This window comes from Manacus candei, unplaced genomic scaffold (genome assembly GCF_025592945.1).
Source record: "Manacus candei isolate 608988 ecotype Guabito, Panama unplaced genomic scaffold, ASM2559294v1 h1tg000041l, whole genome shotgun sequence".
In the NCBI taxonomy this organism is placed as follows: Eukaryota; Metazoa; Chordata; class Aves; order Passeriformes; family Pipridae; genus Manacus; species Manacus candei.
In genome coordinates, this window is record NW_026138089.1 from 417,784 (window position 1) to 439,797 (window position 22,014).

General features: G+C 35.4%; 1 protein-coding gene across 4 annotated transcripts in view; it reads left to right on the top strand.

The window, feature by feature from the left end:
* The window catches only part of LOC127474395 (dystrophin-like), a 589,003-nt gene that overhangs the window by 415,098 nt on the left and 151,891 nt on the right, over positions 1-22,014 (top strand). For all 4 annotated transcript variants that reach the window (XM_051795060.1, XM_051795058.1, XM_051795057.1 and 1 more), the window contains exon 18: positions 12,147-12,293. In XM_051795060.1, coding sequence (XP_051651020.1) covers positions 12,147-12,293 — 147 coding nt within the window. The remainder of the gene's footprint in view (positions 1-12,146; positions 12,294-22,014) is intronic.

Here is a 22,014-nt window from a genome sequence, read left to right on the forward strand (position 1 = left end):
CTTTAAGGTCCCTTCCATCCCAAGCCATTCTATGATTCTGTGTTGACTTGGGGTTTCATCCACGCCCACTCCACACACATCATACAGTGGTGGTGAAAAGGTGGAGATGGGAACTTCAATATTAATTCAAGAGTTGGAACACAGAGCTTCCAACAAAATGGTTAACAGTCCATCTGACCTGCATTCTTAGGGATGTTAGAGGCTGGATGGATTGTAATGACTCCTTTTGGTCTTAGGCTCTATGAAAAACTTTGTTCCTCTTGCTAGAGGAAGTAATTATCAACTTTATGAGGCTAAACATTATGAACTACTTACAGGGTAAATTTAAAGATTTGAAAGGAGAAAATAAAGGTTTCTTTAAAATTAAAATAAAGATTTCTGTACTTTTTTTGTTAGAAAAGACAGTTTCTGAAGCTTCTTATTTGAATTGTTTAATATTGGTTGAGTGTCAGAATACAGTCTGGGTCTCAGTAGGGTCTAACCTAAGCATATGTATGGCCATGCAAAGAATCCATATTTTTCCTCCTGAGCTACAGGATCTGCCTGCTGACATCTGGAAGCTTGAGGTGTTTTGTAATATTATGATGCAACTGTTGTAATCTTTGTGGTTTAAACATCTTTCTCTATATTTGCCTTTAAAATGCCAAGCTCATTTACAGCACAACAGAGATTTACTTTGTAGCAACGGTTTTCTGAGGACAAGGAGAATTTCTGTGAGTCTCTATTACCTGAAAAAGCTTTTGGTAATGAACACGGGTTATTATTCAATGTTTTATATTTGTATATATCTAATATACATTGTTCACAAGATGACTAATAGACAGTGTGTTATTAATGGTTTAAAGCCAGTTTTGACTGAGGCTACAACCTAAGCATATGTATCTTTTTAAGTGCTTTTAGCTTTAATTATGCTGAATTAAATCATACTAAAGGAAAAATTTCCTTTGCAAAAGTTCCTTTATATTTTCTATGTCCGTTGTGTAGTGGGTGCTAGACTTTCAGATCACACTTTAGACCTTCAAGTTACTTACAGTTCCTAGGCACTTCATCACTTCTTGGTTGCAAAGTAACTGAGTAACTGACTTTGATTATGTGGAAAAATTGGTGTTGAACTGTTTATGGCATTTCAGCAGTGATGCTCTCTGTCATGACATGAGGTGGTGGTGCAGAACAACTCTAACCACATGTTCTTGTAGAGAGAATTACAAGCTAAATTTGCTCTTTTACTTTTCCCCTTCCATAGATTAGAACACAATTTCAGAGTAAGTGGCAAGGCAGTAGCATATGTTGCATCTGTTCAGGGATCATAAAACTGTATATCAGCTGTTGGTGATAGATAGATAGATAGATAGATAGATAGATAGATAGATAGATAGATAGATAGATAGATAAAAAAATTATAGTAACCAAGTGATATGTGTTTCAGGATAAGTACACCTATTTATTAATATGTTTCTGGTTATTAAATTAGACATTCTAATAAATAAATATTTTCCCCTAGATATAAATTTTTTTCCCATCTAAGCTTTTTCCTTTGATATTCAGAAAAGAAGAAAATTAATACCTGGCATTGGTTCATTTTTCATTTTTCCTATTCAAATTTTAATATCCTTATTTTTAAGGAAATACTGAGATAGTCTTCCAAATTGCAGGAAATAACATTTGAAAAATGTAATGTTTTACTGATTCAGAAGTACGGAATTCAGAATGGGATAGGACTTAAAGGGAATTTGATTTTCCTTCTCCCTTGGTATTTTCTATTTGAACTATTTTTATCCCAGAAGAGGATTTATATTCTACTCTACTGCTCTCTTGCTTGGTCATTTCTAAGTTTATAAAAATATATAGGATGGAAAATCAAATCATCTGAAATCCATTTTGTTTCAACACCGCCTGTCCCCAGGAGCACTAGAATCAAATAAAAATACAGGGTGAGTTTAAAGGGAAGCTAAGTGTAGCATATTGAACTAGCAGCTGACAATCCGAGGTTTCAATGAAATTTGAATGAGAATACACTAAACCCATCAGAGAAGAAACCAACTCAGTTTGAATGAAAAAGATGGAGGCTGTTCTGGGACAGTTCAACCCTGTACCGTTTTAAATATAAAACCAGAAGATATTCTCTGGCCCATGAACAGTTCAGCAGTTGGACACTAAGTGAGCTGAGGTACAGAAATGTCAGTGCTGGGAACCTACTGTGGCCCAAGTGTAGGGCAACCACTCACCTTGCTGTGCAAATGGATCCTGCTCTCATTTAGCTGCAGCTGCTGCTGGTATAAAAACTCCCGACAACAGAAATTCATCTGACACAGGAGAACTTTTTTTCCTAAGTCACTTCATATTTTCTTCACAGCGCCAGATGTTCTTTTCTGTCTCTTTCACTGGTTATGAGAATTGAGGTTTAACATAAGCCAGTGCTAGCGGGAGTCTCTTCTATATGAGGGAATTCTTCAAGAAAATATCAAGCTGGCATGAGGCCACTGCCTTATATAAGTGCTGCTCACAGACCAGGGAGACAGACTTTTTTCTCTGTAGGCACAGTTGGCCTTTTCTTGAAATCTCCTTCATATTAAGTGTCAGAAATATCCACAATGGAACATATAGGATAGACTTTTCATGCTCATGATTCTGGTCATACCAAAGTCCTGATGAGATGCAGCCACAAGTGCTGACTGAGTTGAGAGATGTTATTGAGAGACCACTATCAGTTGTCTTTGAAAGTCATGGCAGCAGGGAGGCATTCTTGCATCCTGGAAGAGAACAAGTGTCACTCTCATCTTCAAGGACAGGAAGAAGGACACAGGGACCTACAGGTCAGTCAGCCTCACCTCAACCCCTGGTAAGGTGATGGAGCAACTAATCTTTGAAATCATCTCCAGGCACATCAAAGACAAGACAGTTCTATTGGAGGCAAGTCATAAGTGGGGTATATTTTTGGTTGATACTGGGTCAGTATAATTTGGCATCTGCATTAATGAACTGTTCCCTGGGACAAAGCTCACCCTCAGTAATTTCACAGTCGATGCAAAAGTGGGATGAACAGCTAATACACTGGATGGTTGTGCTGCCATTCAATTCGACCTTGACAGAATGAAAAATTACACTGAAAGGAATCTCATGAAGTTCAACAAGCAGGAAGGCCATGTCCTGTGTCCTGGGAGAAAGAACCCAGGTAACAGTACACACTTGAGACCAATTGGCCAGAAAGAAATTCTGCAGAGAAGAGCTTTGAGGTTCTGGTAGACAAAAAACTGACTGTAAACCAGAAACACACCCTCATGGCAAAGAAGACCAATAGCACCCTGGGGTGCACTAGTCAGAACATTGCCAGCAGGTTGAGGGAGGGGATCCTTCCTCTCTGCTCAGCCCTGGTGAGGCCAAATCTGGAGTGCTGGGTCCAGTTCTGGGCTCCCTGGTGCAAGAGAGATGTGGACTTCACTGGAAGAATTCCAGTGCAGGTCCACAAATATAGTCACAGGACTGAAGCATCTTTTCTGTGAGGAGAGGCTGAGGGAACTGGGACAGCTCAGCCTTGAGACTCAAGGCAGCTAAGGATCTTATCAGTGTGTATAAATTCCTGATAGGAGGGAATGAAGAGGAGAAAGCTGGACTCTTTTCAGTACTGTCCACTGGCAGAATGGGTACAAATTAAACCCTGTGAAATTCCGTCTAAATATGAACACTTAGTGTTCAAACACCAGCACAGGCTGCCTAGAGAAGTGGTGGAGTCTCCATCCTTGAAGATATTCAAAATCTGACTGGACACAGTCCTGTGCATCCTGCATCTCACCAGCCTTGCTCTGAGCAGAGGGACTGGGCTAGATGATCTCAAGAGGTGCCTTCCAGCTTCAGCCAGTCTGTGATTCTGTGTTTCTGCAACAGCACTGTTAACCCTGTTTTAAGTTCTGGATCTGGTACTTGATTTGTTACTTCCTTTTAGAGAAAATTAGCCTTACTAGTATGTTCAAATGAAATGACATGCTCTAGTAAGTGATTACATTTTCCTAGGCTATAACCTCTCTACAAAATCATCAATAAATAAAGTCGTATTACCCACCCACAAAACTAGGAGACTGATGACAAACCAATTATCTAATTACTCATTAGTCTTTTCTACTTAGAATTTTTTATTAATTTTTACATCATATTTTTCAGGACAGTTTAGAGTTTTGTGAAAGTGAAAACATTCTTTTTAGTGCTTACCTTTACAATGATTTTCAGTAGAAATAAAAAAAATATTTAGAAACATTTATGCAATTAATCACTAATAGCAGTAAGAAATTTGTGTTCCAGCCTTGTACATGTCCAAGCTTGTGTGTTCTTGACAAGTTTATTAGGAAGTGAAAAACATTTAATTTCTAAATAGAGATACTATAATGTTTAGTCCTATATAAAATTTAGATATGAACTGCATAAATAGTAAATACCATTGCTGGAAAACTAGAGATGATTTGTCATGATTTTTAAATTATTTGAATTTTTTTCCTTCCCTTTTAAAAGGCCAATAAAAAATGTTTTAAATTCCTTGGGTTTAGGCTTGTAAAAGTGAAAGTTAGTGAAAGAGGATACTATCCAACAAAGTCTTGGATTTATAACCTCTGGGAGAAACTAACTTTGGGATCAATTTTAACTTCCAGTGTTGTGCTCTAAATAAACCTACATAGTGTTCAAATCGAAGGCTGATGAAGTTATAATTGCTAGTCCATACAATCTGAGGGGAAAGAAGTTAGAGATTATGCCAGATTACCTTTAACATCTCAGGCAGACATTATGCCTGTTTCGTCTATAACCAAATAGATACTCATTTCCAGAAGCTATTGTTGGGCATTTAAATTATTTAATGGATTGGGGAAATGAACTTTAAAGTCTCCTTTAACTTCTCATTCCAGCAAGAGAAGGGTATTGCAATATATGTTCTGTGAGGTTCATGGTCACTTCTCCCATGAGTATGGGTAACACTAATGAGTCTTTATGTGTTCAGGATGACTGAGAACAATACAGCTGGGAAACAATCTTCCACTATAGTGGTACAGTAATTGTTCATACGTGGTCTCACAGAGATTTTTCTAAACTTGTAAACATAAGTCCAAGTGTTGTTAAGGCACATGAGGGACAAAGTAACATCAAAAAATGAATATGCTCCCAAGCTATTTTTCACTTCAGAAATATTTTCGGATAGGTAGGAGCCAATAGGAATACTGACTGTATTTTAAATTATAATTGAAAAGCTTAATTCCTTGTTTTAATTCTGGGATTGAACAAATGCATAGCAATTGCAAGTAAATCATTATTAGATGGTATCTGTTTATTGAAAACAATTTTTAAGACAAATACAGCCCAACACAATTTCAGTACACTACTGACGTGTACATAAAAATATATGACTTTGTATGTGAGTGCTGTTAATTCCCTTTTGTCAGTGTGGTTAGTGCTAAGCAACAATGATTGCATACTCTCAATACAGCCGCATAATTGCTATTTGTTCTGACAAGGCACTGAGATTGTCTCCTGTGGACTACATCTAAACATAAATAGTGGGTATTGGGATCAGTAGGAATAAGTACAGTAAGAGTAAAAAAAGCAATTTTAATGACCTACTGACATTTTACGGTAGCAAACAATAAATAAAAAACAGCCTGCATTTTAATTTTTCTGTGTGCATAAGGAATAGGTACTTTTCTGAAAATACACTTCCTATTCAGGGTGTATTTTCCAAATGGCATAATGGGATTTAGTCACACTATTCCATTAACATCAGTGAGTTGGAAGTTATAGGCACTTGATGTGATTTCAGTTGGATTCCTGACCTCTGTGTTTGACTTGTTAGCAAGCTATTGCACATGTGGTTGAGGGAGAGGGGGGTTAAGAGGAATATTGCATTTTGGTCAATGTTCCTTCCTGAACTTCATTATGAATTTTGCAATGGAAACTCCCTGAGGTTAGCAAAGTATATAATATCTCTATTGTTATTGAAATAAGCTTGTTTACTTTTTTTACTCTTCTACTCAAATGACATGAATTTCCTTTCAGATTTTATGGAACTGATTTATGAATTTTAAATAAAAACCCAAATTTTTCATGGCATTGACAAAAGGCATTTCCTTTTGGTGATTCCTTAAAAAAAAAAAAAAAGACATAGATTTTTTTATTTTATCTCTCTTCTGAAAATTGAGCAGCCTTCCAAAGAGGAAGTCAGCGTGTGTTAGGGTTTCCTAAATAAAAATAGGATAAAACCACCAGTGTAGCATGTGAAATATGGAAGAAAAGAAATCTGAAAAAAACCTAATCATCAAATTTTCATTAATAGAGTTGGTATTCTGGAAAGGGGTGAGGGTTATCTGATAGCTTTTACTACCTTGGAATAGGATATCCAAAGCACAAGCAAATTTAATGGAAAATATGCAGAAAAGGACTTGCAAATAATTTTGGGGGCTTAGCCTGCATCTGCTAAAATATGTTAGAAATTGGTCTGTAATTACAGACACTAGCCTAAAATCCCTTTGGAATTGAAGTTCCAGCACTAAATAGAAAATACATAATGTTAAGAAACTCCAGGAGGATAACCAGTAGGGAAAAGATTTTACTTGGTACAGAGCAGTGCAAGTTCAAAACATTTCTATCATAATGGGGATCATTATGAACTAAAGGTCAGCATCTCTGCAGGGACAAAAAATAACTCGAAAAATCCACCACAGCAATGTTCAGTTTTCAGAAAGCAAGCTACACACAAATGAGGAAGCCTGATGGAAAGGAACCAAAAGGACAAAGTCTGTGAAGACACTGGACACTAAGAGCCAACCATTAGAATGGACTCATAAAGACCTAGAGAGATGGGGTGGCTAAAGAAAATAATAAAGAAAGCTATTTGGAGCAAAAATACAAAGAACAAAATGTCATGATTAAGAGCACCAAATCACCAGAGGCAGATGAGTATTTGGTGAAGTGTTCTAATGGAAGTGTAAAATACCTGTATCTATTAACAGCATTTTCTTATTTAAAATTAGTTTTTTATGAGAAATGGAATAGGGCAAACGTGGGGGTAATTTTTAAATAGCGCATCTAGTCTGGCCTGTGGACCTACAGACCAGGAAATCTGGGAAGAATATACTGCAAAAAAGATAAGAGATTGTTCTGTAAAAGTAGATGTGCCTTTCATCTCCTAGTGTGCCTTGAAGGAAACATTAGCATACTGCTAAGGGGGTGTAGGCCATTTGGCATTCCCCAGGGATTTAAGAAAGTCTTCCAGCAAAGAAACTAAGTTCTGGTGAGATAATAGAGATGGTCTTCATGTGGATAAATAAGCAGCTCTCTGGTAATTTCCTATAAAAAATGGAAAGTAAAAAGCACAGGTCAGTTTTCCCAGAAGGAGATGATTGTGCTCCAGAAGGTCTACTCTGTGCAGCACATTACATAAATGAGCTGGAAAGAAAAATTATTAATGCATTAGCACATTTTGATGATACAAACCTATTGAAAGTACTTAAGGTGAGGACAGATTGCAAACAGCTATAGAAAAACTTCACAGTACTGACTGTCAGCAAAGTGATGGCAGATGAAATAAAGTGCTGATAAATCTCAAGCAAAACATGTGAAAAAAGCTATCCCAAATTTATCCCAAACAGTAATGAGCTCTTTAGGCCTTTCAGCATTCCTTTAACACTCATGAAAGAGGTCCTGGAATCATAACATCCTCTGAAAACATCACATCAATACTTAGGACTGTTCATAGAGCCAAATGCAATGCTAAGAATTACTGAGAAAGCAGAAAATATCATGATGCCATAGTGCAAGTCTCTGTTGTACCTCTATTATATATATAGTAGGAAGTGTTTTGGATCCCAACTATAAAAAAGATTATAGCAGATTAGATAAAAAGTAACCAAGGACAGAATAAATGGTGTCGGAGTGGGGCTCCTCTTATGTAATTTCTCATCTGTCTGCATGTGAGCTGGTTACCTAAGCTCGCAGTATAGTCAGTGAAAATCTACCCATTTCTGTTGTAATTCAGAATGTGATTCATGCCATCTTATCGTGAAACCTTACATAATGTTCAGTTCCTGGTTTTGATTAGCTATTGAATATAAAGGAACCATGTGGTGAATTGCTCAGATGTTAATACCTTATAGATATCCACATGTAATCATATATATCCTGGTCTTTGTATATTTAACAAGAAGAAGCTAAAAATAATATGCAAGGTTTGTAGATATTGCAAAAGCACAAAGTCCACTCAGAATGGTTGGGTGCTATCTCTCATGAGCTAAGAATTAGGGACATCTCAAGGGGGTCTCTAGTGTTAGGTTTAAAAATATCAAAAAGGAAATGGTTCTTTAACCTAAATACTGACCTTACCATAGGGTATTTTGGATAGTAAGAGCATATGTTAGTCCAAAATCGAAGTATATAATTCCATGGAAAAAGATTCCATTGAGGTCCGTTTGATATAAAAATACAGCTTCTGGCTCCATAATTTCTGAGAGTTTGCTAAGCTGGAAGAGTACAGCAAGGAGCAGGGATGCTGATGCTTTCCTTTGCCTTCTTCCCTAAGCAATTGTATTGGCTATTATCAGACAAGGGACTGGGCAAGATGAGCTTTTCATCTGACTGATTATGGTCACTCTGTGTTCTCTAGACTTTTAATATATGTCTGGTTAGGATATCTATGGTACGTGCCGTCTAGAGTCCTTACTAATGTTCCAAGGCATTTTAAAATATTTTCTGACAAGACCGTATGGATCATTTAAAATCCAATCTACCACCTACAGTATCACAAACCATTGAAATTCTTTCTTGCATAAGGGCAATTATAATGAAGATAATTTGGGGCTGGTTGTCCTATTGCTGTTCACACTGTGAACTCATTTACATCCTGAGCAGTTTAATGGGTTCAGACATGTCTCCTTGTGGTAGTAATACTCTACTACTCACCATGTATGCTTGTTTTTAAATTATCAACAATATAGTTACCTAAATTTTTCTGATATAAACCTGTTATATATATATATAGTGGTCTTTATGCAAAAGGAAAAAAAATAGAAAAAAAATTAATCAGTCTTCTGCTATACAAACTAATGATTAAAAATATAAATATTTCTCTTAAACATTTCAGTCATACTGATAAAAATCACAATCCAGTAAAAAATCTAAATTTCTGCTTCTACAGATGCCAAGTACTGTAGAAAATATAGAAATTATTATTATTCAGTAAACCTGTTCAAACATTCATTGAAAAAATATAAGAACTCACACTGAATTTCACTTACTCTGAGACAAAAGCCCAGCTTTAAAATCATGTATTTTGACTGACTTCTTAACCATATAATCTCATATGCCATTTCTTTCTATGGATATTTTTTTTTCTGTCTGCAGTTTTTAATTGTAAGCGTGCTGGTATTAATTAGATAGCTGTTCATTGACTAGCATTCTCTTTATGTTCTTGCTGTTTGTTATGTTTTGATTTGTCCAACTAATAAAAAAATACCAGTAAAAATTCAGACTTAATGATAATAGAATACAGAATGTCGAATTTAAAGATGGAGCAAAAGCTTTTGTATTTTGTACATTGGAAAATTAGCATCACACTGGAAAGATCATTATCCTTGCAGCACAAAAAAAAAATTAATAAAGACATTGATTAGAGAGGGAACTGAAGATAAGTTTTCTTCTTTACTTCCATATTTATTTCTATGATTTGATTTCTGTTTTTGTGACTTGCTTCTGTGCTGTAGCCTTTATGGTGTGTAAAATACCTTACAGTCAAAAAAACGTGTTGACTAATTATGAAGGTTCTTCTATTTCACCTTAGTAATGGTACAATAATTGTGTGAGTTACCTAGTCATTTATGTCAGGTGAGACCAGTGCTTTCCAGTCAACACTGCAGATGTAAGTAACAGGTCAAAAATCAGACAGAGACTAAAATATATGTTTAAAAACAAGTGCTTGATAAGCTTAAGCCTGTGTGCTTTGCCTAAGCAGTGAACTTTTTCAATCAAAACCCTGCTCCTATTGCCATACAAATGGTAGAAAATTAACTTGATTTCATGCAGGAACTGCATTAAAGTGCATTGTTGTGTGGGAACTGATCCTTGCATTTATTGATCTGCATGTATTCTACCCGTGGTTTTTATTTTATATATATACATACATTTATTGTGTGTTTTAATTTTTATTATATATTACTTTTATTATATATATTACAATATCTCTAAATATATACAAATGTATATTTCTATTTATATGCAATGTGGACATTGGTGACACTAGCTTAGAGGTGTTCTCTCATCTTGGAAACCAAGCAACACTAGGGGAACTGAGTTGATCATCCCAAATATAAGCCACAGAGTTATGGCCAGGGACCTGGGCTATGAAAGTAGCAGATCAAAGGAAAAAAACAGTGAAATAACTGTTTGCAAGTGAAGTGTTCACACAGTGGTATATATATCTCTTCAGCCTTTGAGATTTTTACCTTGCAACAACAAATGTCTATTTTTAAACCATGTTGTTTGTTCTCTGAAGTCAACTACTAACTAAAAAGTTCAGGGTAAGCACATATATAACTCTGTGGGACAAAACCAAACATGAGCTCTCTTCTTTTTCTTTGTATTTCAGACCTTGCTTGACATGAAACTGTAGCTCAGTATTCTCTGCAGTAATGTCAGTTGTGTTCCAATGATATTAAAACTGGTGAAATGGAGAAGTCAACTGTTATGTCATGAACTAAATGTATGCATCTTCTGTCACATGGTGGCACTTGCATCACTCTCTGTGCTTCCCTTTGCGAAATGCACACCCCTTCTGATGGTGTATTTTATAGATTTATCATTAGAGTCATTCACTGCATGAGTGCCACTTAAATCAGTCTAACTCCTTATGTTGTAGGGTAATTTAACATAATTGAGGGAAGCCAAGTCTGGTTTTGAAAGACATTTGAGGAACAATTTTTCAGTGATGTTTACCTTTAGTGCTGTTTATGGCATTCTAATGTCTATGAATGTCTTCATACTGTTTACTCTTAAGGTTCCCTGAGATACTGGATGGTCTTTGTTTTTACCTTATTTTGCATCACGTGTTGATGAAAAGATTACTAGGCAATAATTTCAGCTTATTTGATTATCTGTAATGAGATGCAAACCACATGTGGTTTATATTAAAAATACTGTGAGAAAGGAGCTAGAAAGCAAGACTAATATAGAAAGTAAATTATTCTGCCTTTGTGTGTAGACATCATATTGCAACAAAATGTACTCCTGAGAATCATAGAATTTGTCCCTTAGAAATGACTCGTTGTTACATTTTGACATATTTTATCACATTAAAGATTCATAAATGTCTCCTTAGAAAAGATAGATATGCAGCAGTGGAAGATCTACGTAGAGATTCCTTTCTTTGACACAAAGTCATGATGCCCTGAATTTATCTGAAGGTACCCAGACGCGTCACAAAAGCATCATCATCAGATTGTTGCTTTTAAAAACAAGAAGTTTGTAACTAGCAGTTTCTGGTTTTCAAATGCATTACTGAAATTATTAGCTAGACTGAAATTGTTAGCTATGTGTAAGAGTGTGAGACTCATGAGTCATGTAGGCCAGGTTGGGATTCATAGCAATTTTTTTTTTTTTTTTGTACTTCCCATTTCTAACCTTTTGTTTGTTACATGTAAGATACTCAGGGTAAGATCATACCCTTAGTGGGGTCTGTAATAGTTTTATCGTTGCTTCTGTTGTTTCCTTTGTTGTATTTGGGAACAGTTGTCATCCTCTCTTTTCCTGTGTTAAACAGTACTTAACTCTCCCATCAATCCCAAAGGAATATGTGTTACACACATGTGAAGGATGAGGCAGGACAGATGTGTGCTCTGCAGTGCACATCCCAATGGGTGTGCTGTTTGGAAATGTGGTTTGACTGGCCAAAAATGGCTATGAAGGTTCCAACTCCATAGCACCTTCTGAAATGCTGGGCCTTACCCTTGAGACCTGAAGTCTATATGAAGTTATATGAAAAGACTGGTGACTGTACTATGACCAATATGCTCCTTCCTTTCAGCTTGATATGTATTATCTTTACATTACTAATCAGCTGGTAGCAGAACCAATAGTTTTAGAAGTTAAGGCTTATCTTTATTTATAGTTTTATTTAATTTGCACAGGTTTATCGAGCAGAACTTGTACCCCTTAAAGAAAAGGTGCATCAAGTCAATGACCTCGCTCACCGGTTCACTCCCTCTGATATCCAACTCTCCCAGTACAATCTCAGCTGTGTGGAAGACCTGAACACAAGATGGAAGGTGCTACAGGTACATTGCATACGACTTTTTCTTTATGCTGCATTTAAGTAAATATTTTTATTTCTCTGTGTTTGTTTGTTCCCTATGAAATAGCACCAAAGAGAACTAAGGAATTAAAAATGAAGCAAGCTTGCTTCATGGTGCCTCTATGAGAAGATAGTAGTTAAACCTGATGCTCTATTTTCACATGGTTCTGAATACTTTATCAAATAAGATTAAGTAGCCCAGTTTCTCATATGGTGCAACTATGAAGTTAAAATACTTAAAAGTTTATTTACCTTTTAGTATTAATATTTAGCAAATCTTGCTGCCTGATATATCATGTGTTCATTTATCACATGACTTAACCATGTTTTATGGATATTTTTATGGTGTATATAGAAGATTCACATAAGACAGTTTATTTCTGCTGCTTCATTCCTTTTACTATGGTTTAAATAATTTCTGGGAGCAACAGTTTTAAATAAATTCTTTATAGGTTAATATAGATTAATGATTCCATGCAGCGAAATCTGTAAAATCACACCCGTAGAATCAGTTATTAAATTACAATGCATTCAGGTAATTAGCAGGACTTGATACTGCAGGTAAAGCTGTTCAGAATGGGATTTTATAGTTTGAGCTCTAATGCAGAAAAAAATAATAAGATATATTATGGAATTAAGGTGAACATCCACTATAAGTTATAAGTACTGAAAAATTTACAAATTCTTATCTTGCGATAAAGACTTCAAACATGCATAGTTGTTGGTTTTTTTCCAAGATGTGCTGTATCTTAGCTTAGAATTTTAGGAACAGTGTGCATTAGAGAACATATGTAAACATGTATGCAGTGGTGTAGGTTATATAGATCCAATAGCTGGGGAGTGATGTTACGACTAAATGAAGGTAAATGCAATTAAATTAAGTGCTGAATTTAACTTGCTATTTTATTTCTTGCTACATCACTGCTTTAGATTTTGAAATTGTGTTGTATTTAATTTGATATTTTGTTTAAAAAATGTAGAACTATGGGGTTTAATAAAGAGGTTTTCTTTCATTGTAAACCCCAAACATTATCAATAGACAGAAATGAATCGATTACCTCTTTTCTTACAATGGTGCTGTGAATTCTAATAGTCAGTAACACGTTACTGTTTCTTTATTGCTTCTCCAAAAGAAATCTCACAGCTCTGTGAAATCTCTGGTTTGTTATCAGTTCATGCAGATATTAACAGATTTTTTTTTTCCTAATTCAAAACTTTGCAGTGAGAGTGATATTTTAAGTAAAAGATCATTACTTCAAGTTCTTTTGTCATTACTACCCACTTTTTCTCAGATCCTCATAATAGAGTTCAGGTAATATTATTAATTAAATCAACAGAAATATGGAAGACAAAATGGGTATTCCCAATATGTTTATGCACGTATGAGAGAAATCATATCTGTTTAGTTTTTATAAGCAGATGATTAAATTAACATATCTTCTATGATACATTGAAAACTACCTTATTTCACTGCTAAAATAGTTAATTACTTCCAGTGATTTGCTGAAATATTCTTCATTACTTAATCGGGAAATAAAGGAAAGCAGGAAGAATTTTCAGGGTAAAAGTATCCAAGATATGAAAAACTCAACAGATTTGGGAGAAAGCCCAAGAATATGTTTTGCTGTTATCATTCATAAATACACTAGAAAGAGGGCCAACCAGATATTGTAGATCATTTAAAAATATATAGGGGAAGTCACCTGTTTGCACACAGTTCAAAGATAAATTGTTGTTTTCCACAGAGCTCAGGCAACATTGTGAACAATTCCCTTTGCTTTGTAAATTATTGTCTTGATTTATCGAATCCAGATATTTGGAAAACAAAGTGCTTCATCTTCTCTGAAGATAGATACTTGGAGACAGTATGCCAGAGTGAGATGTTATGGCTGATAGAACAGATAGTTACTTGGAATATTGTGGTTTACTGTCTTTTTTCATATTTACCTAAATGTCATTTGGAAGATACAGAGAGTAAGGTGAAAACAGTCCAGTAAATTTTTAAACACATCCTGACGGGAAAAGACATAAGTAACTTTGAAGGATTATCATATACAAAAGGCCAAGTTCTGACCCCTAGAAAGAAGAAGGGTACATCTGTTCCTATAAAATAATTTTTTACTTAAAAGGGAGCAGAGTTTGAGTTGCATTGAGATGCAGAGTTCATTTTTGTTAGAAGAGAATAGAATAGCATGGACTAGAATAGAATAGTCCAGTTGGAAGGAAGGTACAACAATCATCCAAGCCGACTGTTCTATGTATAATGTCTGCTGGACACTGACACACCTGAGTGGGACTTTTTAAAGTATTATGTGTTGTTCTGTCTTAGGGTTAGACTTATGTATGACCAGCACTCCACTTAGGTGTGATACTCCTCATAGAAAACTGAAATTTTGGCCATGCAATAGAAAAAAACCAACCAAACAAATTGTTTCATGCAAAACCATTTCAAGGTACACTCTTGTTGTTTGTTTCTGGTTTTCAATTTGTCTAATGGTTCTGTGTTATCTTTCTCTTCTATTAATTGCCTTTCTTAGACTAATGTCACCTAAAATATCTCCTTAGTGCTTTAGTTCTTTCATCATATTTTCCATTGATTTCATCCTTCTGTGTATTTTCATGTCTTTCTTTTACACTAGTGATATTTTCTCATTGGCTTCTATTAATTCTTTTTTTTTTCAAAAAGTAATTCTTTCCATATTCCTGCTTTTCTCTGCCTTTCCCCATCTTACTTTCTTTATCTCTGTTTGTTTTTTTTTAATCTGTTCTTCCCTTTTCCTAGATTCCTTCTCTTTTTTTTTTCCCCTCAAAGGTTAGATCTCTCTCTCCTTGTCCTTTTCCTAATGGGGAAAATATTTCTTATCCATGCATCCCAGTTCCTAGAAAATATGAGTGCAGGAAAATCATAAAACAGAGCCTTCTGTGCTACATCTTGCCATAAAGATGCCCATTCTTATTTAGGTATGGGAAAAGTGCATAAAGACATAAGATGTATCACATCTGAAACAACAGCAAATTCTAGTGTTATGAGAAAGTTAAAGAGCATTTTGTAAAGGAGGAAATCATGTCTTGTTTGTTGCTTTATTAATACTGGGACTTACATAAGATCAGAGGAGAAAATGTATCATTTTAAGCCAAATCTTACAGAGATTTAATTATATTCATTTTACAAGCATAAGAGTAAGGCCAATCATATTCAGTCATTTGCAGTATTTCACAATGGTTGTACAGTGAGATTAGTGCTGTTAGTGAATAGTATCAAATATTGCTGCAGAATCTTTCCAGAACTTCATTTGTGTTTCTGCAGAAAGGCATGTTTACCATTAAGTTACCTGATTTATATTCAGTTTTGGTGAATATACACTGGAGTATTACTGGAAGAAAAATGTATAGAAAGCACTCAACCAATTACAGACTCAACCAACCCTGGTTTTGAAGTGTTATGTGAGGTGTATTTCATTAATGAAAGCTAATGCACTCAGCTCAGTCACTGAAAACTGTGTCATCATCTGTGGAGTTTAAGCAATGTGAAAATAATTAGCTTTGTGCCTTTAAAAGAGTAGTTTTGAGGAAAATATGCTGTTTATTTTTTTCATTTTTCTTAAACATGAAAGGAGATGAAATCTTTCCAGGGAGCTATTTGTTATGAATTTCACAAGGAGCTCTCATGTTCAGATCCTGTGTGCTTCAAACAGTATATGTAATGAGATCATCCTGGGGGAAAACGTGTTTGCAAACTCTTTCTTACTTCCAGTTGACATTTGGGGAGCCAGGGAGCCCAGACTGGTGGGAGCTATATCCATTTCACTTCAGTCAGAGGTCTGGTTGGTGTAGTTCTGGTCAAAGGGCAAAGACCCTGACACATGAAAGAATTTACAAACATCCCACAGAGAACATACACTTCAGTTATCAAGAAAGGGTTTTTTGGGTCTAAATCAAACTGTTTTTGCTCTTATCTAGAATAGTACCTTTAATAAGCTGAAAAATATAGTAAGAACCATCTTTCATCCAAAAAACTGTACCTTTTCAAATATTTTGTTATGGTACTTATATTCTGATTGTTTTACTTTTGAAAGTTGTAACAAACTTGTCATTTGTGAGTGGTTGTCTCTGAGCACATCAAAACCTAGAGCTAAACCAACCCAAGGTCTTTTCCAACCTAAACATTTCTACAATTCTCTGATTTCTATATATAATGTGTGACTGTAAAGAAGCATAAACCCTGATTTCAGTATCATTCCTAAATCCTCAGCTCATCTTTCACCAGTAGCAAATATTCTCCAGCATGTGGGTATCTGAAGATTGATGTGGTGCAAAAGCCACGCTGCCTCTTGTTAGAAGATCCAGCCACAACTCTGTTATACTGTTCCCTCGAACAGTACTCTGTGCTTGCAGGAGCTGTGGAGAACCAGCAGGCTTTTAGTACCCCTGCAGGCAGTTATCTAGAGTTATATCATAATTTTATTTGTATTCTGCTGAGGACAGACTCTTTACTGAGCTGTGTAATGCAAACTACTGTAATAAGTGTCACTGCAATGAGTTATTTCAAATAACAGCATCTTCTGGCTGCTTCACAAATATTAGCTGATTCTTTCAATCTGTGGTGAGAAATATGAATGACTATTGCCATCTGGATTTGCAGAGGTACTAACATCAAGAATACAAAAGCCAAAAAGGAAATCTCTTCCTTCCTAAAATCAATGTGAAATTGTGACTATGCATCAAAGCCTTGCTGGCCTCTGTACGTAGATGCCCCACCAAATACTAATGATAGGTGTTTTCAAATATTTGTTGATATCCAGTGAATCTCTGGAAAGGTGAGTCACAGGCATTCTGGGTAGCCATCCTCAGCTCACACTCTTCTTTTGATAAGGGTTGGGCACCAGGGCAAATAAGTTGCATCAAAATGCAAGTTGAAATCATCAGTGACCTATTATAATAGGTTTTAGATATTTATTTTTTTTTAATTTTACTTCACCTTCCATCCTCCACACCTTCTCCAAGAAAAAAAATCCTCTGAAAACAAATGAAATAACAACAAAAATACATATGGAAAAGAAATGTCTTTTTCAAGTCTCTCACAGTTGAATTAAAATAGGGATTGCTGGATTCTCAGGTCCTCTTTTTATTTGTACATATGTAGCAGGGTAATGGTTTCGGGAACTTTACTTCTTGGCTAAACCATGGAATTAAGATTTGAGTGTAGTTAAGGATATTCTCTTATATAATTTTTCCTAAAGAAAAAGAAAATCTCTCTTGCTTTGCAGTTCAGTTGTTCAATTGCTACTGCATAGGATTCTCATACAGGAAAGCTCTAGTCATATACTTAGGGAGAAAATTTGTCCAATTTTTTTGTATATCTTCTAGTACAAGTGGACTTATTTATTATTAAACAACAAGTTTAAACTGGAGTTCTGTTCAAGTTGATAGATTGGCAGATGATGCAACAGCAGCAAGAAAAATGTTTCTTCTCCGAATGAGGCAGAGAATGTCATGTATATATGAATGTGCAATATAAAAGGCAGTGAGTGATATTTTTATATTTGAACATTATTACCTTTCTGTTACTTTAGCAGGTTCTCTTTCCATTGTGATATTTCATTAATTTTAATAATTAATTTGTTTCTATTTTTGGGGGTTTTCCTCTTTTTTTAAATTACATTTTGACATATGGCATCTGTAAGTAGCTGAGAAAAACAAGAAACAACTTTTGTACATTGTGGAGCCAAAATTCTAGCTCACTTATAATTACAGTAATTAGTGCACTAATAAAATCATAGTGCTTTTCAACCTTGATATTTAAAATTATTTTGTAGTTGCAGACTTAATCTTCCCAGCAGAGGGAGATTTTGATCATTTTTGGAAGTTGAGTTTTCCCATCAGACTACTTAGTTCAAATGTTATTTTGTATATTCCATGAGAACTGGAACTTCTGCCAAAGCCACAATTGTCACAGCTCTTTAATGGTCTCTTATTTATTTAATTGGCTGTGCCAGTTGGCTGTAGAAGTCATATACCCATGCATTTTTCTTAAATTTCTGTTAGCCTGAGTCTCAAATTTTCTCAATGTTTGTCTGCAAAAATATGCATATAGAATTCATTTTACAGTCATCCATTCTTTAGAGATCCTATCTATTTATTTCTGTAAGCTAGTGGAGGAAGGCCAGCTATCTGGATTGGGATTCAATTCTTCTAATGAAATGTGTGTCAAAAATTGGAGAGATTCCTTCCTAAATTAGGAGGACACCTTCATTGTGACATATTTAGGGCAGTCAGTGAAAGAAAGTGTGTATATTAGTATAAACAGCTCTAGTTATCATCCACAACCATGCCAGCAGAAAACCTAATAAAACCTTGTTAAATTTATGATGTTGTGTGTGATGAGTTTCAGTTTGTTGAAAATTACAAATGCTTTAGTCATTTTGGTATAGGGTATGCATTCATTTTAGAGTTTTCTTATCCTCTTTTGACTTCCTTTACTCTGGAATTTTCTCCTCTATGAGAATGTTTTGAAGAACCATGCAGAAGAATAGCAATTTATCCTTCTTTTATATCCTCATCACAATACGCATATGTAGATTTCTTTTGATGTATTTTTTTGTTTCTTGTATATGTGTGGGGGTGTTTGGGATTATAAAAACTGACTTATGCTGTTTACATGAAAAAAAGCGCACTTAAAATTTATCAAATACAAGAAAATATGTTACACATGCAGCTTGAATTTAGCACTCTATTGTACAACCTTTGCATATACTATATATTCTGTAAGGTCTCCAATTTATCTGTTTGATGGATAAATGATAGGAAAAGAATGGGCATATTAGTTGATATATGTGAGTCTCATTTCCTTATAAAAGAAGACTTGCACAATTTACTTCCACCTGTCAGCAGTTATAGATTATGTTTGGCAGCACACATCTATATGACTCATACCAGACTATATTTAGGATACTGAGGAAAACAGAGGTTATGATACTGTTGAAACTATATTCACTAGAAACCAACATCCACTGGTTCTGTTGCTTTTTAGTCAAGTAGTTTGTAGCTCTTTAATTTATTTGGTAGCCAGCATTGATACTGCATTCTTGATTGTTCACGATCCATAACACCTGATCATCTCAAAACCATTAGTTGAAAATATTTCTGTAAGAGTCCCTTTGACAAGCAGTGTGGAGGCGACATTTGGAGAATTAAAGCTCTGAGCTTCAGCCCTAGAAAGAGGTGTAGACTATGGGATTTGGAAGTTTATGCCTTGGATGATAAAATTGCACAGATAGCTTCATTTTTTTTGCCCAAAGTGAGAGAATATGGCCTGATTTTTTCAACACCTTTTCAGGCATGTGACCTGATTCCAATCAGCTATGTTTAAGCTGCTTATTAGGAAAATTAGGGTTTTTTTACGGTAAGAACATGTGAGGCAGAATAGCTGGGAAATGCACAATTAGCAGCAGTCAGAGTAGTGAAAGCAAACAAAGGACAAAACCAAAATGAACCTTGCAATTATAAGTCACTCTCCAACCCTAGCTTCCACTTCACAGGCCCTTTTCCTTCCCGAAATGTTATAAATTGTCAGAGCTCATAATATTCAGGTTAGATTTTCAAAAGTGATGGAACAGGACAGGATTGCGTAGGGTCTGGTAGGGTAGGATACGTTGTCAGCTGTCTGCCAACACCAGGAGGCTGATGAATCCTTGCAATTTCTGGTTCTGCTCCATATCCTGGAGGGGATCCACGCTGCTGACACGGATCGTCTGTCCATTCACGCCCGCTCGGTTTGAAGAGAGGTCAGGGCAGATGTACAGAGTTTGCTTTGAATGTGGAACACGTTTGTCGCAGATAGAGCATTCACTGAATTTAAGAGCTGCCCTGTAAAGGCTCTCTAATGTGATTTTCAGAGGCTTGTAACTCAATGAAACCTTAATGAATACCCTTGGATTGGAAGCAATATAAAACCCCTTAGATTCCAAGCACCAGTGCCAAAGTATTGTTAAAGGTTTTTAGAGGGAGAATGTAAAACTGGCCAAACATATTTCTCTTTCTCCCCATTATCACTAATCCCTTCTTCTGAAATTATGTGATTTTTTTCTACAAGAAACTTCATTTGAAGTGATTAAAAGCCCAAGGTAGAGAGATAATATGCAAATTTCCAGTGCAAAAGGTTAATTTTAGCCTTTTTTATATCTTTGTTGAGTCATTTTGTGTCTTTCTTACATATCAATTATATGTTATATCACTGCAGATAGTTTTATGGCAGGCTATATACTTTCAGGTTACAGAAAGCTTTTACAGTCTTTAAGCTAGGTAGTATTTTGTGCTATATTTTTTAAATCTTTTTGCTTCAGTAAGACTTCAAACTAAGTAAGGTTTTTTTTACTGCTTTAGAAGTAATGTTAATAATGGGGTTTAAAATACTAAAAATGTCAGTGGCATTAAGTTGTGACACAGATTTGAAACCAGCCTTTGTAGAAGATTATGTGTGTCATTTTCAAAATATTTCACAAAGTGCTCTCTAAAGCCATTGTAGTTTTCAACACGGATTGAGTAAAGCCGAGTGTTGTATCCTTGTATAGAAAATTATGGGCAGTGTGGAAGTGATGTAATGGTATGTTTGCTGTAGAGGAGGGCACTTCATAATCAAAATGGCTCAAATCCTGTTATATGTTGTGTGTGCAAACGTTTTCCATTAAGTCCTTCCTAATTTGGAGACACCCAGCACTACACAGGCAAAAGGAATTATTTCAAGACACTTATTGCTTCATGTGGTTCATCTAAGCTGTTCAATTCTTTTGCTTGGTGTTACTTTATAAAACACTGACACTGCAATAACCTTTGGAAATGCACCCCTTAGCTGCAGAACAAACATAGTATAAAATATGGTTCTTGACCCGGAGCTTGCAATTTCAAGTTTTATTAATATTCATTTTTTATTTCTTTTGTACCTGAAAAATCATAGCAACATCCAAATCCTATGCTGTGGAAATGTATTCTTTAGGGTATGCCTTTTTTTGGAAGCCTCAAGTGAGTAGGTCGAAGACTCAATTAGTCTTTCTCTTCCATTTTCTCCAAAGTTGTTTCTCTACCACAGTTTGGTTTGTTTTAAACCAAAATTAATTAGCATTAATCAATCCAGAAAAATAAGCCTAAGGATACATATGTAGATAGTATATTCATTCTGTTGGATGTTTTCACTTTCATTCCTCTGATTTTTCATACTGACCTCAAGTGTTTTGTGTCCTTTTCTTCCAAAACCCTCATTTATGACTCTTTCATCTGCAAAAAAAATGAGTTCTGTCCTACTTAACTGATAATACAGCACTGCTTCAGCAGTGCAGTGATTTTTGGGGTATATAGAAGAAATAGAAGAATGTGTCTTCCATAACATAGCTTTGTGTTTCTTGTATATCCAAGTATTACAGTTCCTTATCTCAAAACATCACATTTCAAATCCTGAGTTGACTTTGTCTGTACTTTTGCCAACCAAAGAGCTAAGATAACTGAATTTAGTTTGCACATCACTTGTCATAGCTAGCTGCAATATACCCCTGAATCTACCTAGGTTTCCTTTCAAGAGAAAGAGGTTCCAATTTTCTCATAAAGCTTTCATAACTTTATTCAGCTGTGAATGACCTGTGAAATACTGTCAGACCAGTATGGTCGGTTGCAGAAGTCATGCAAGCTTCCCCTTTTAAAAATTCAAGATTTAA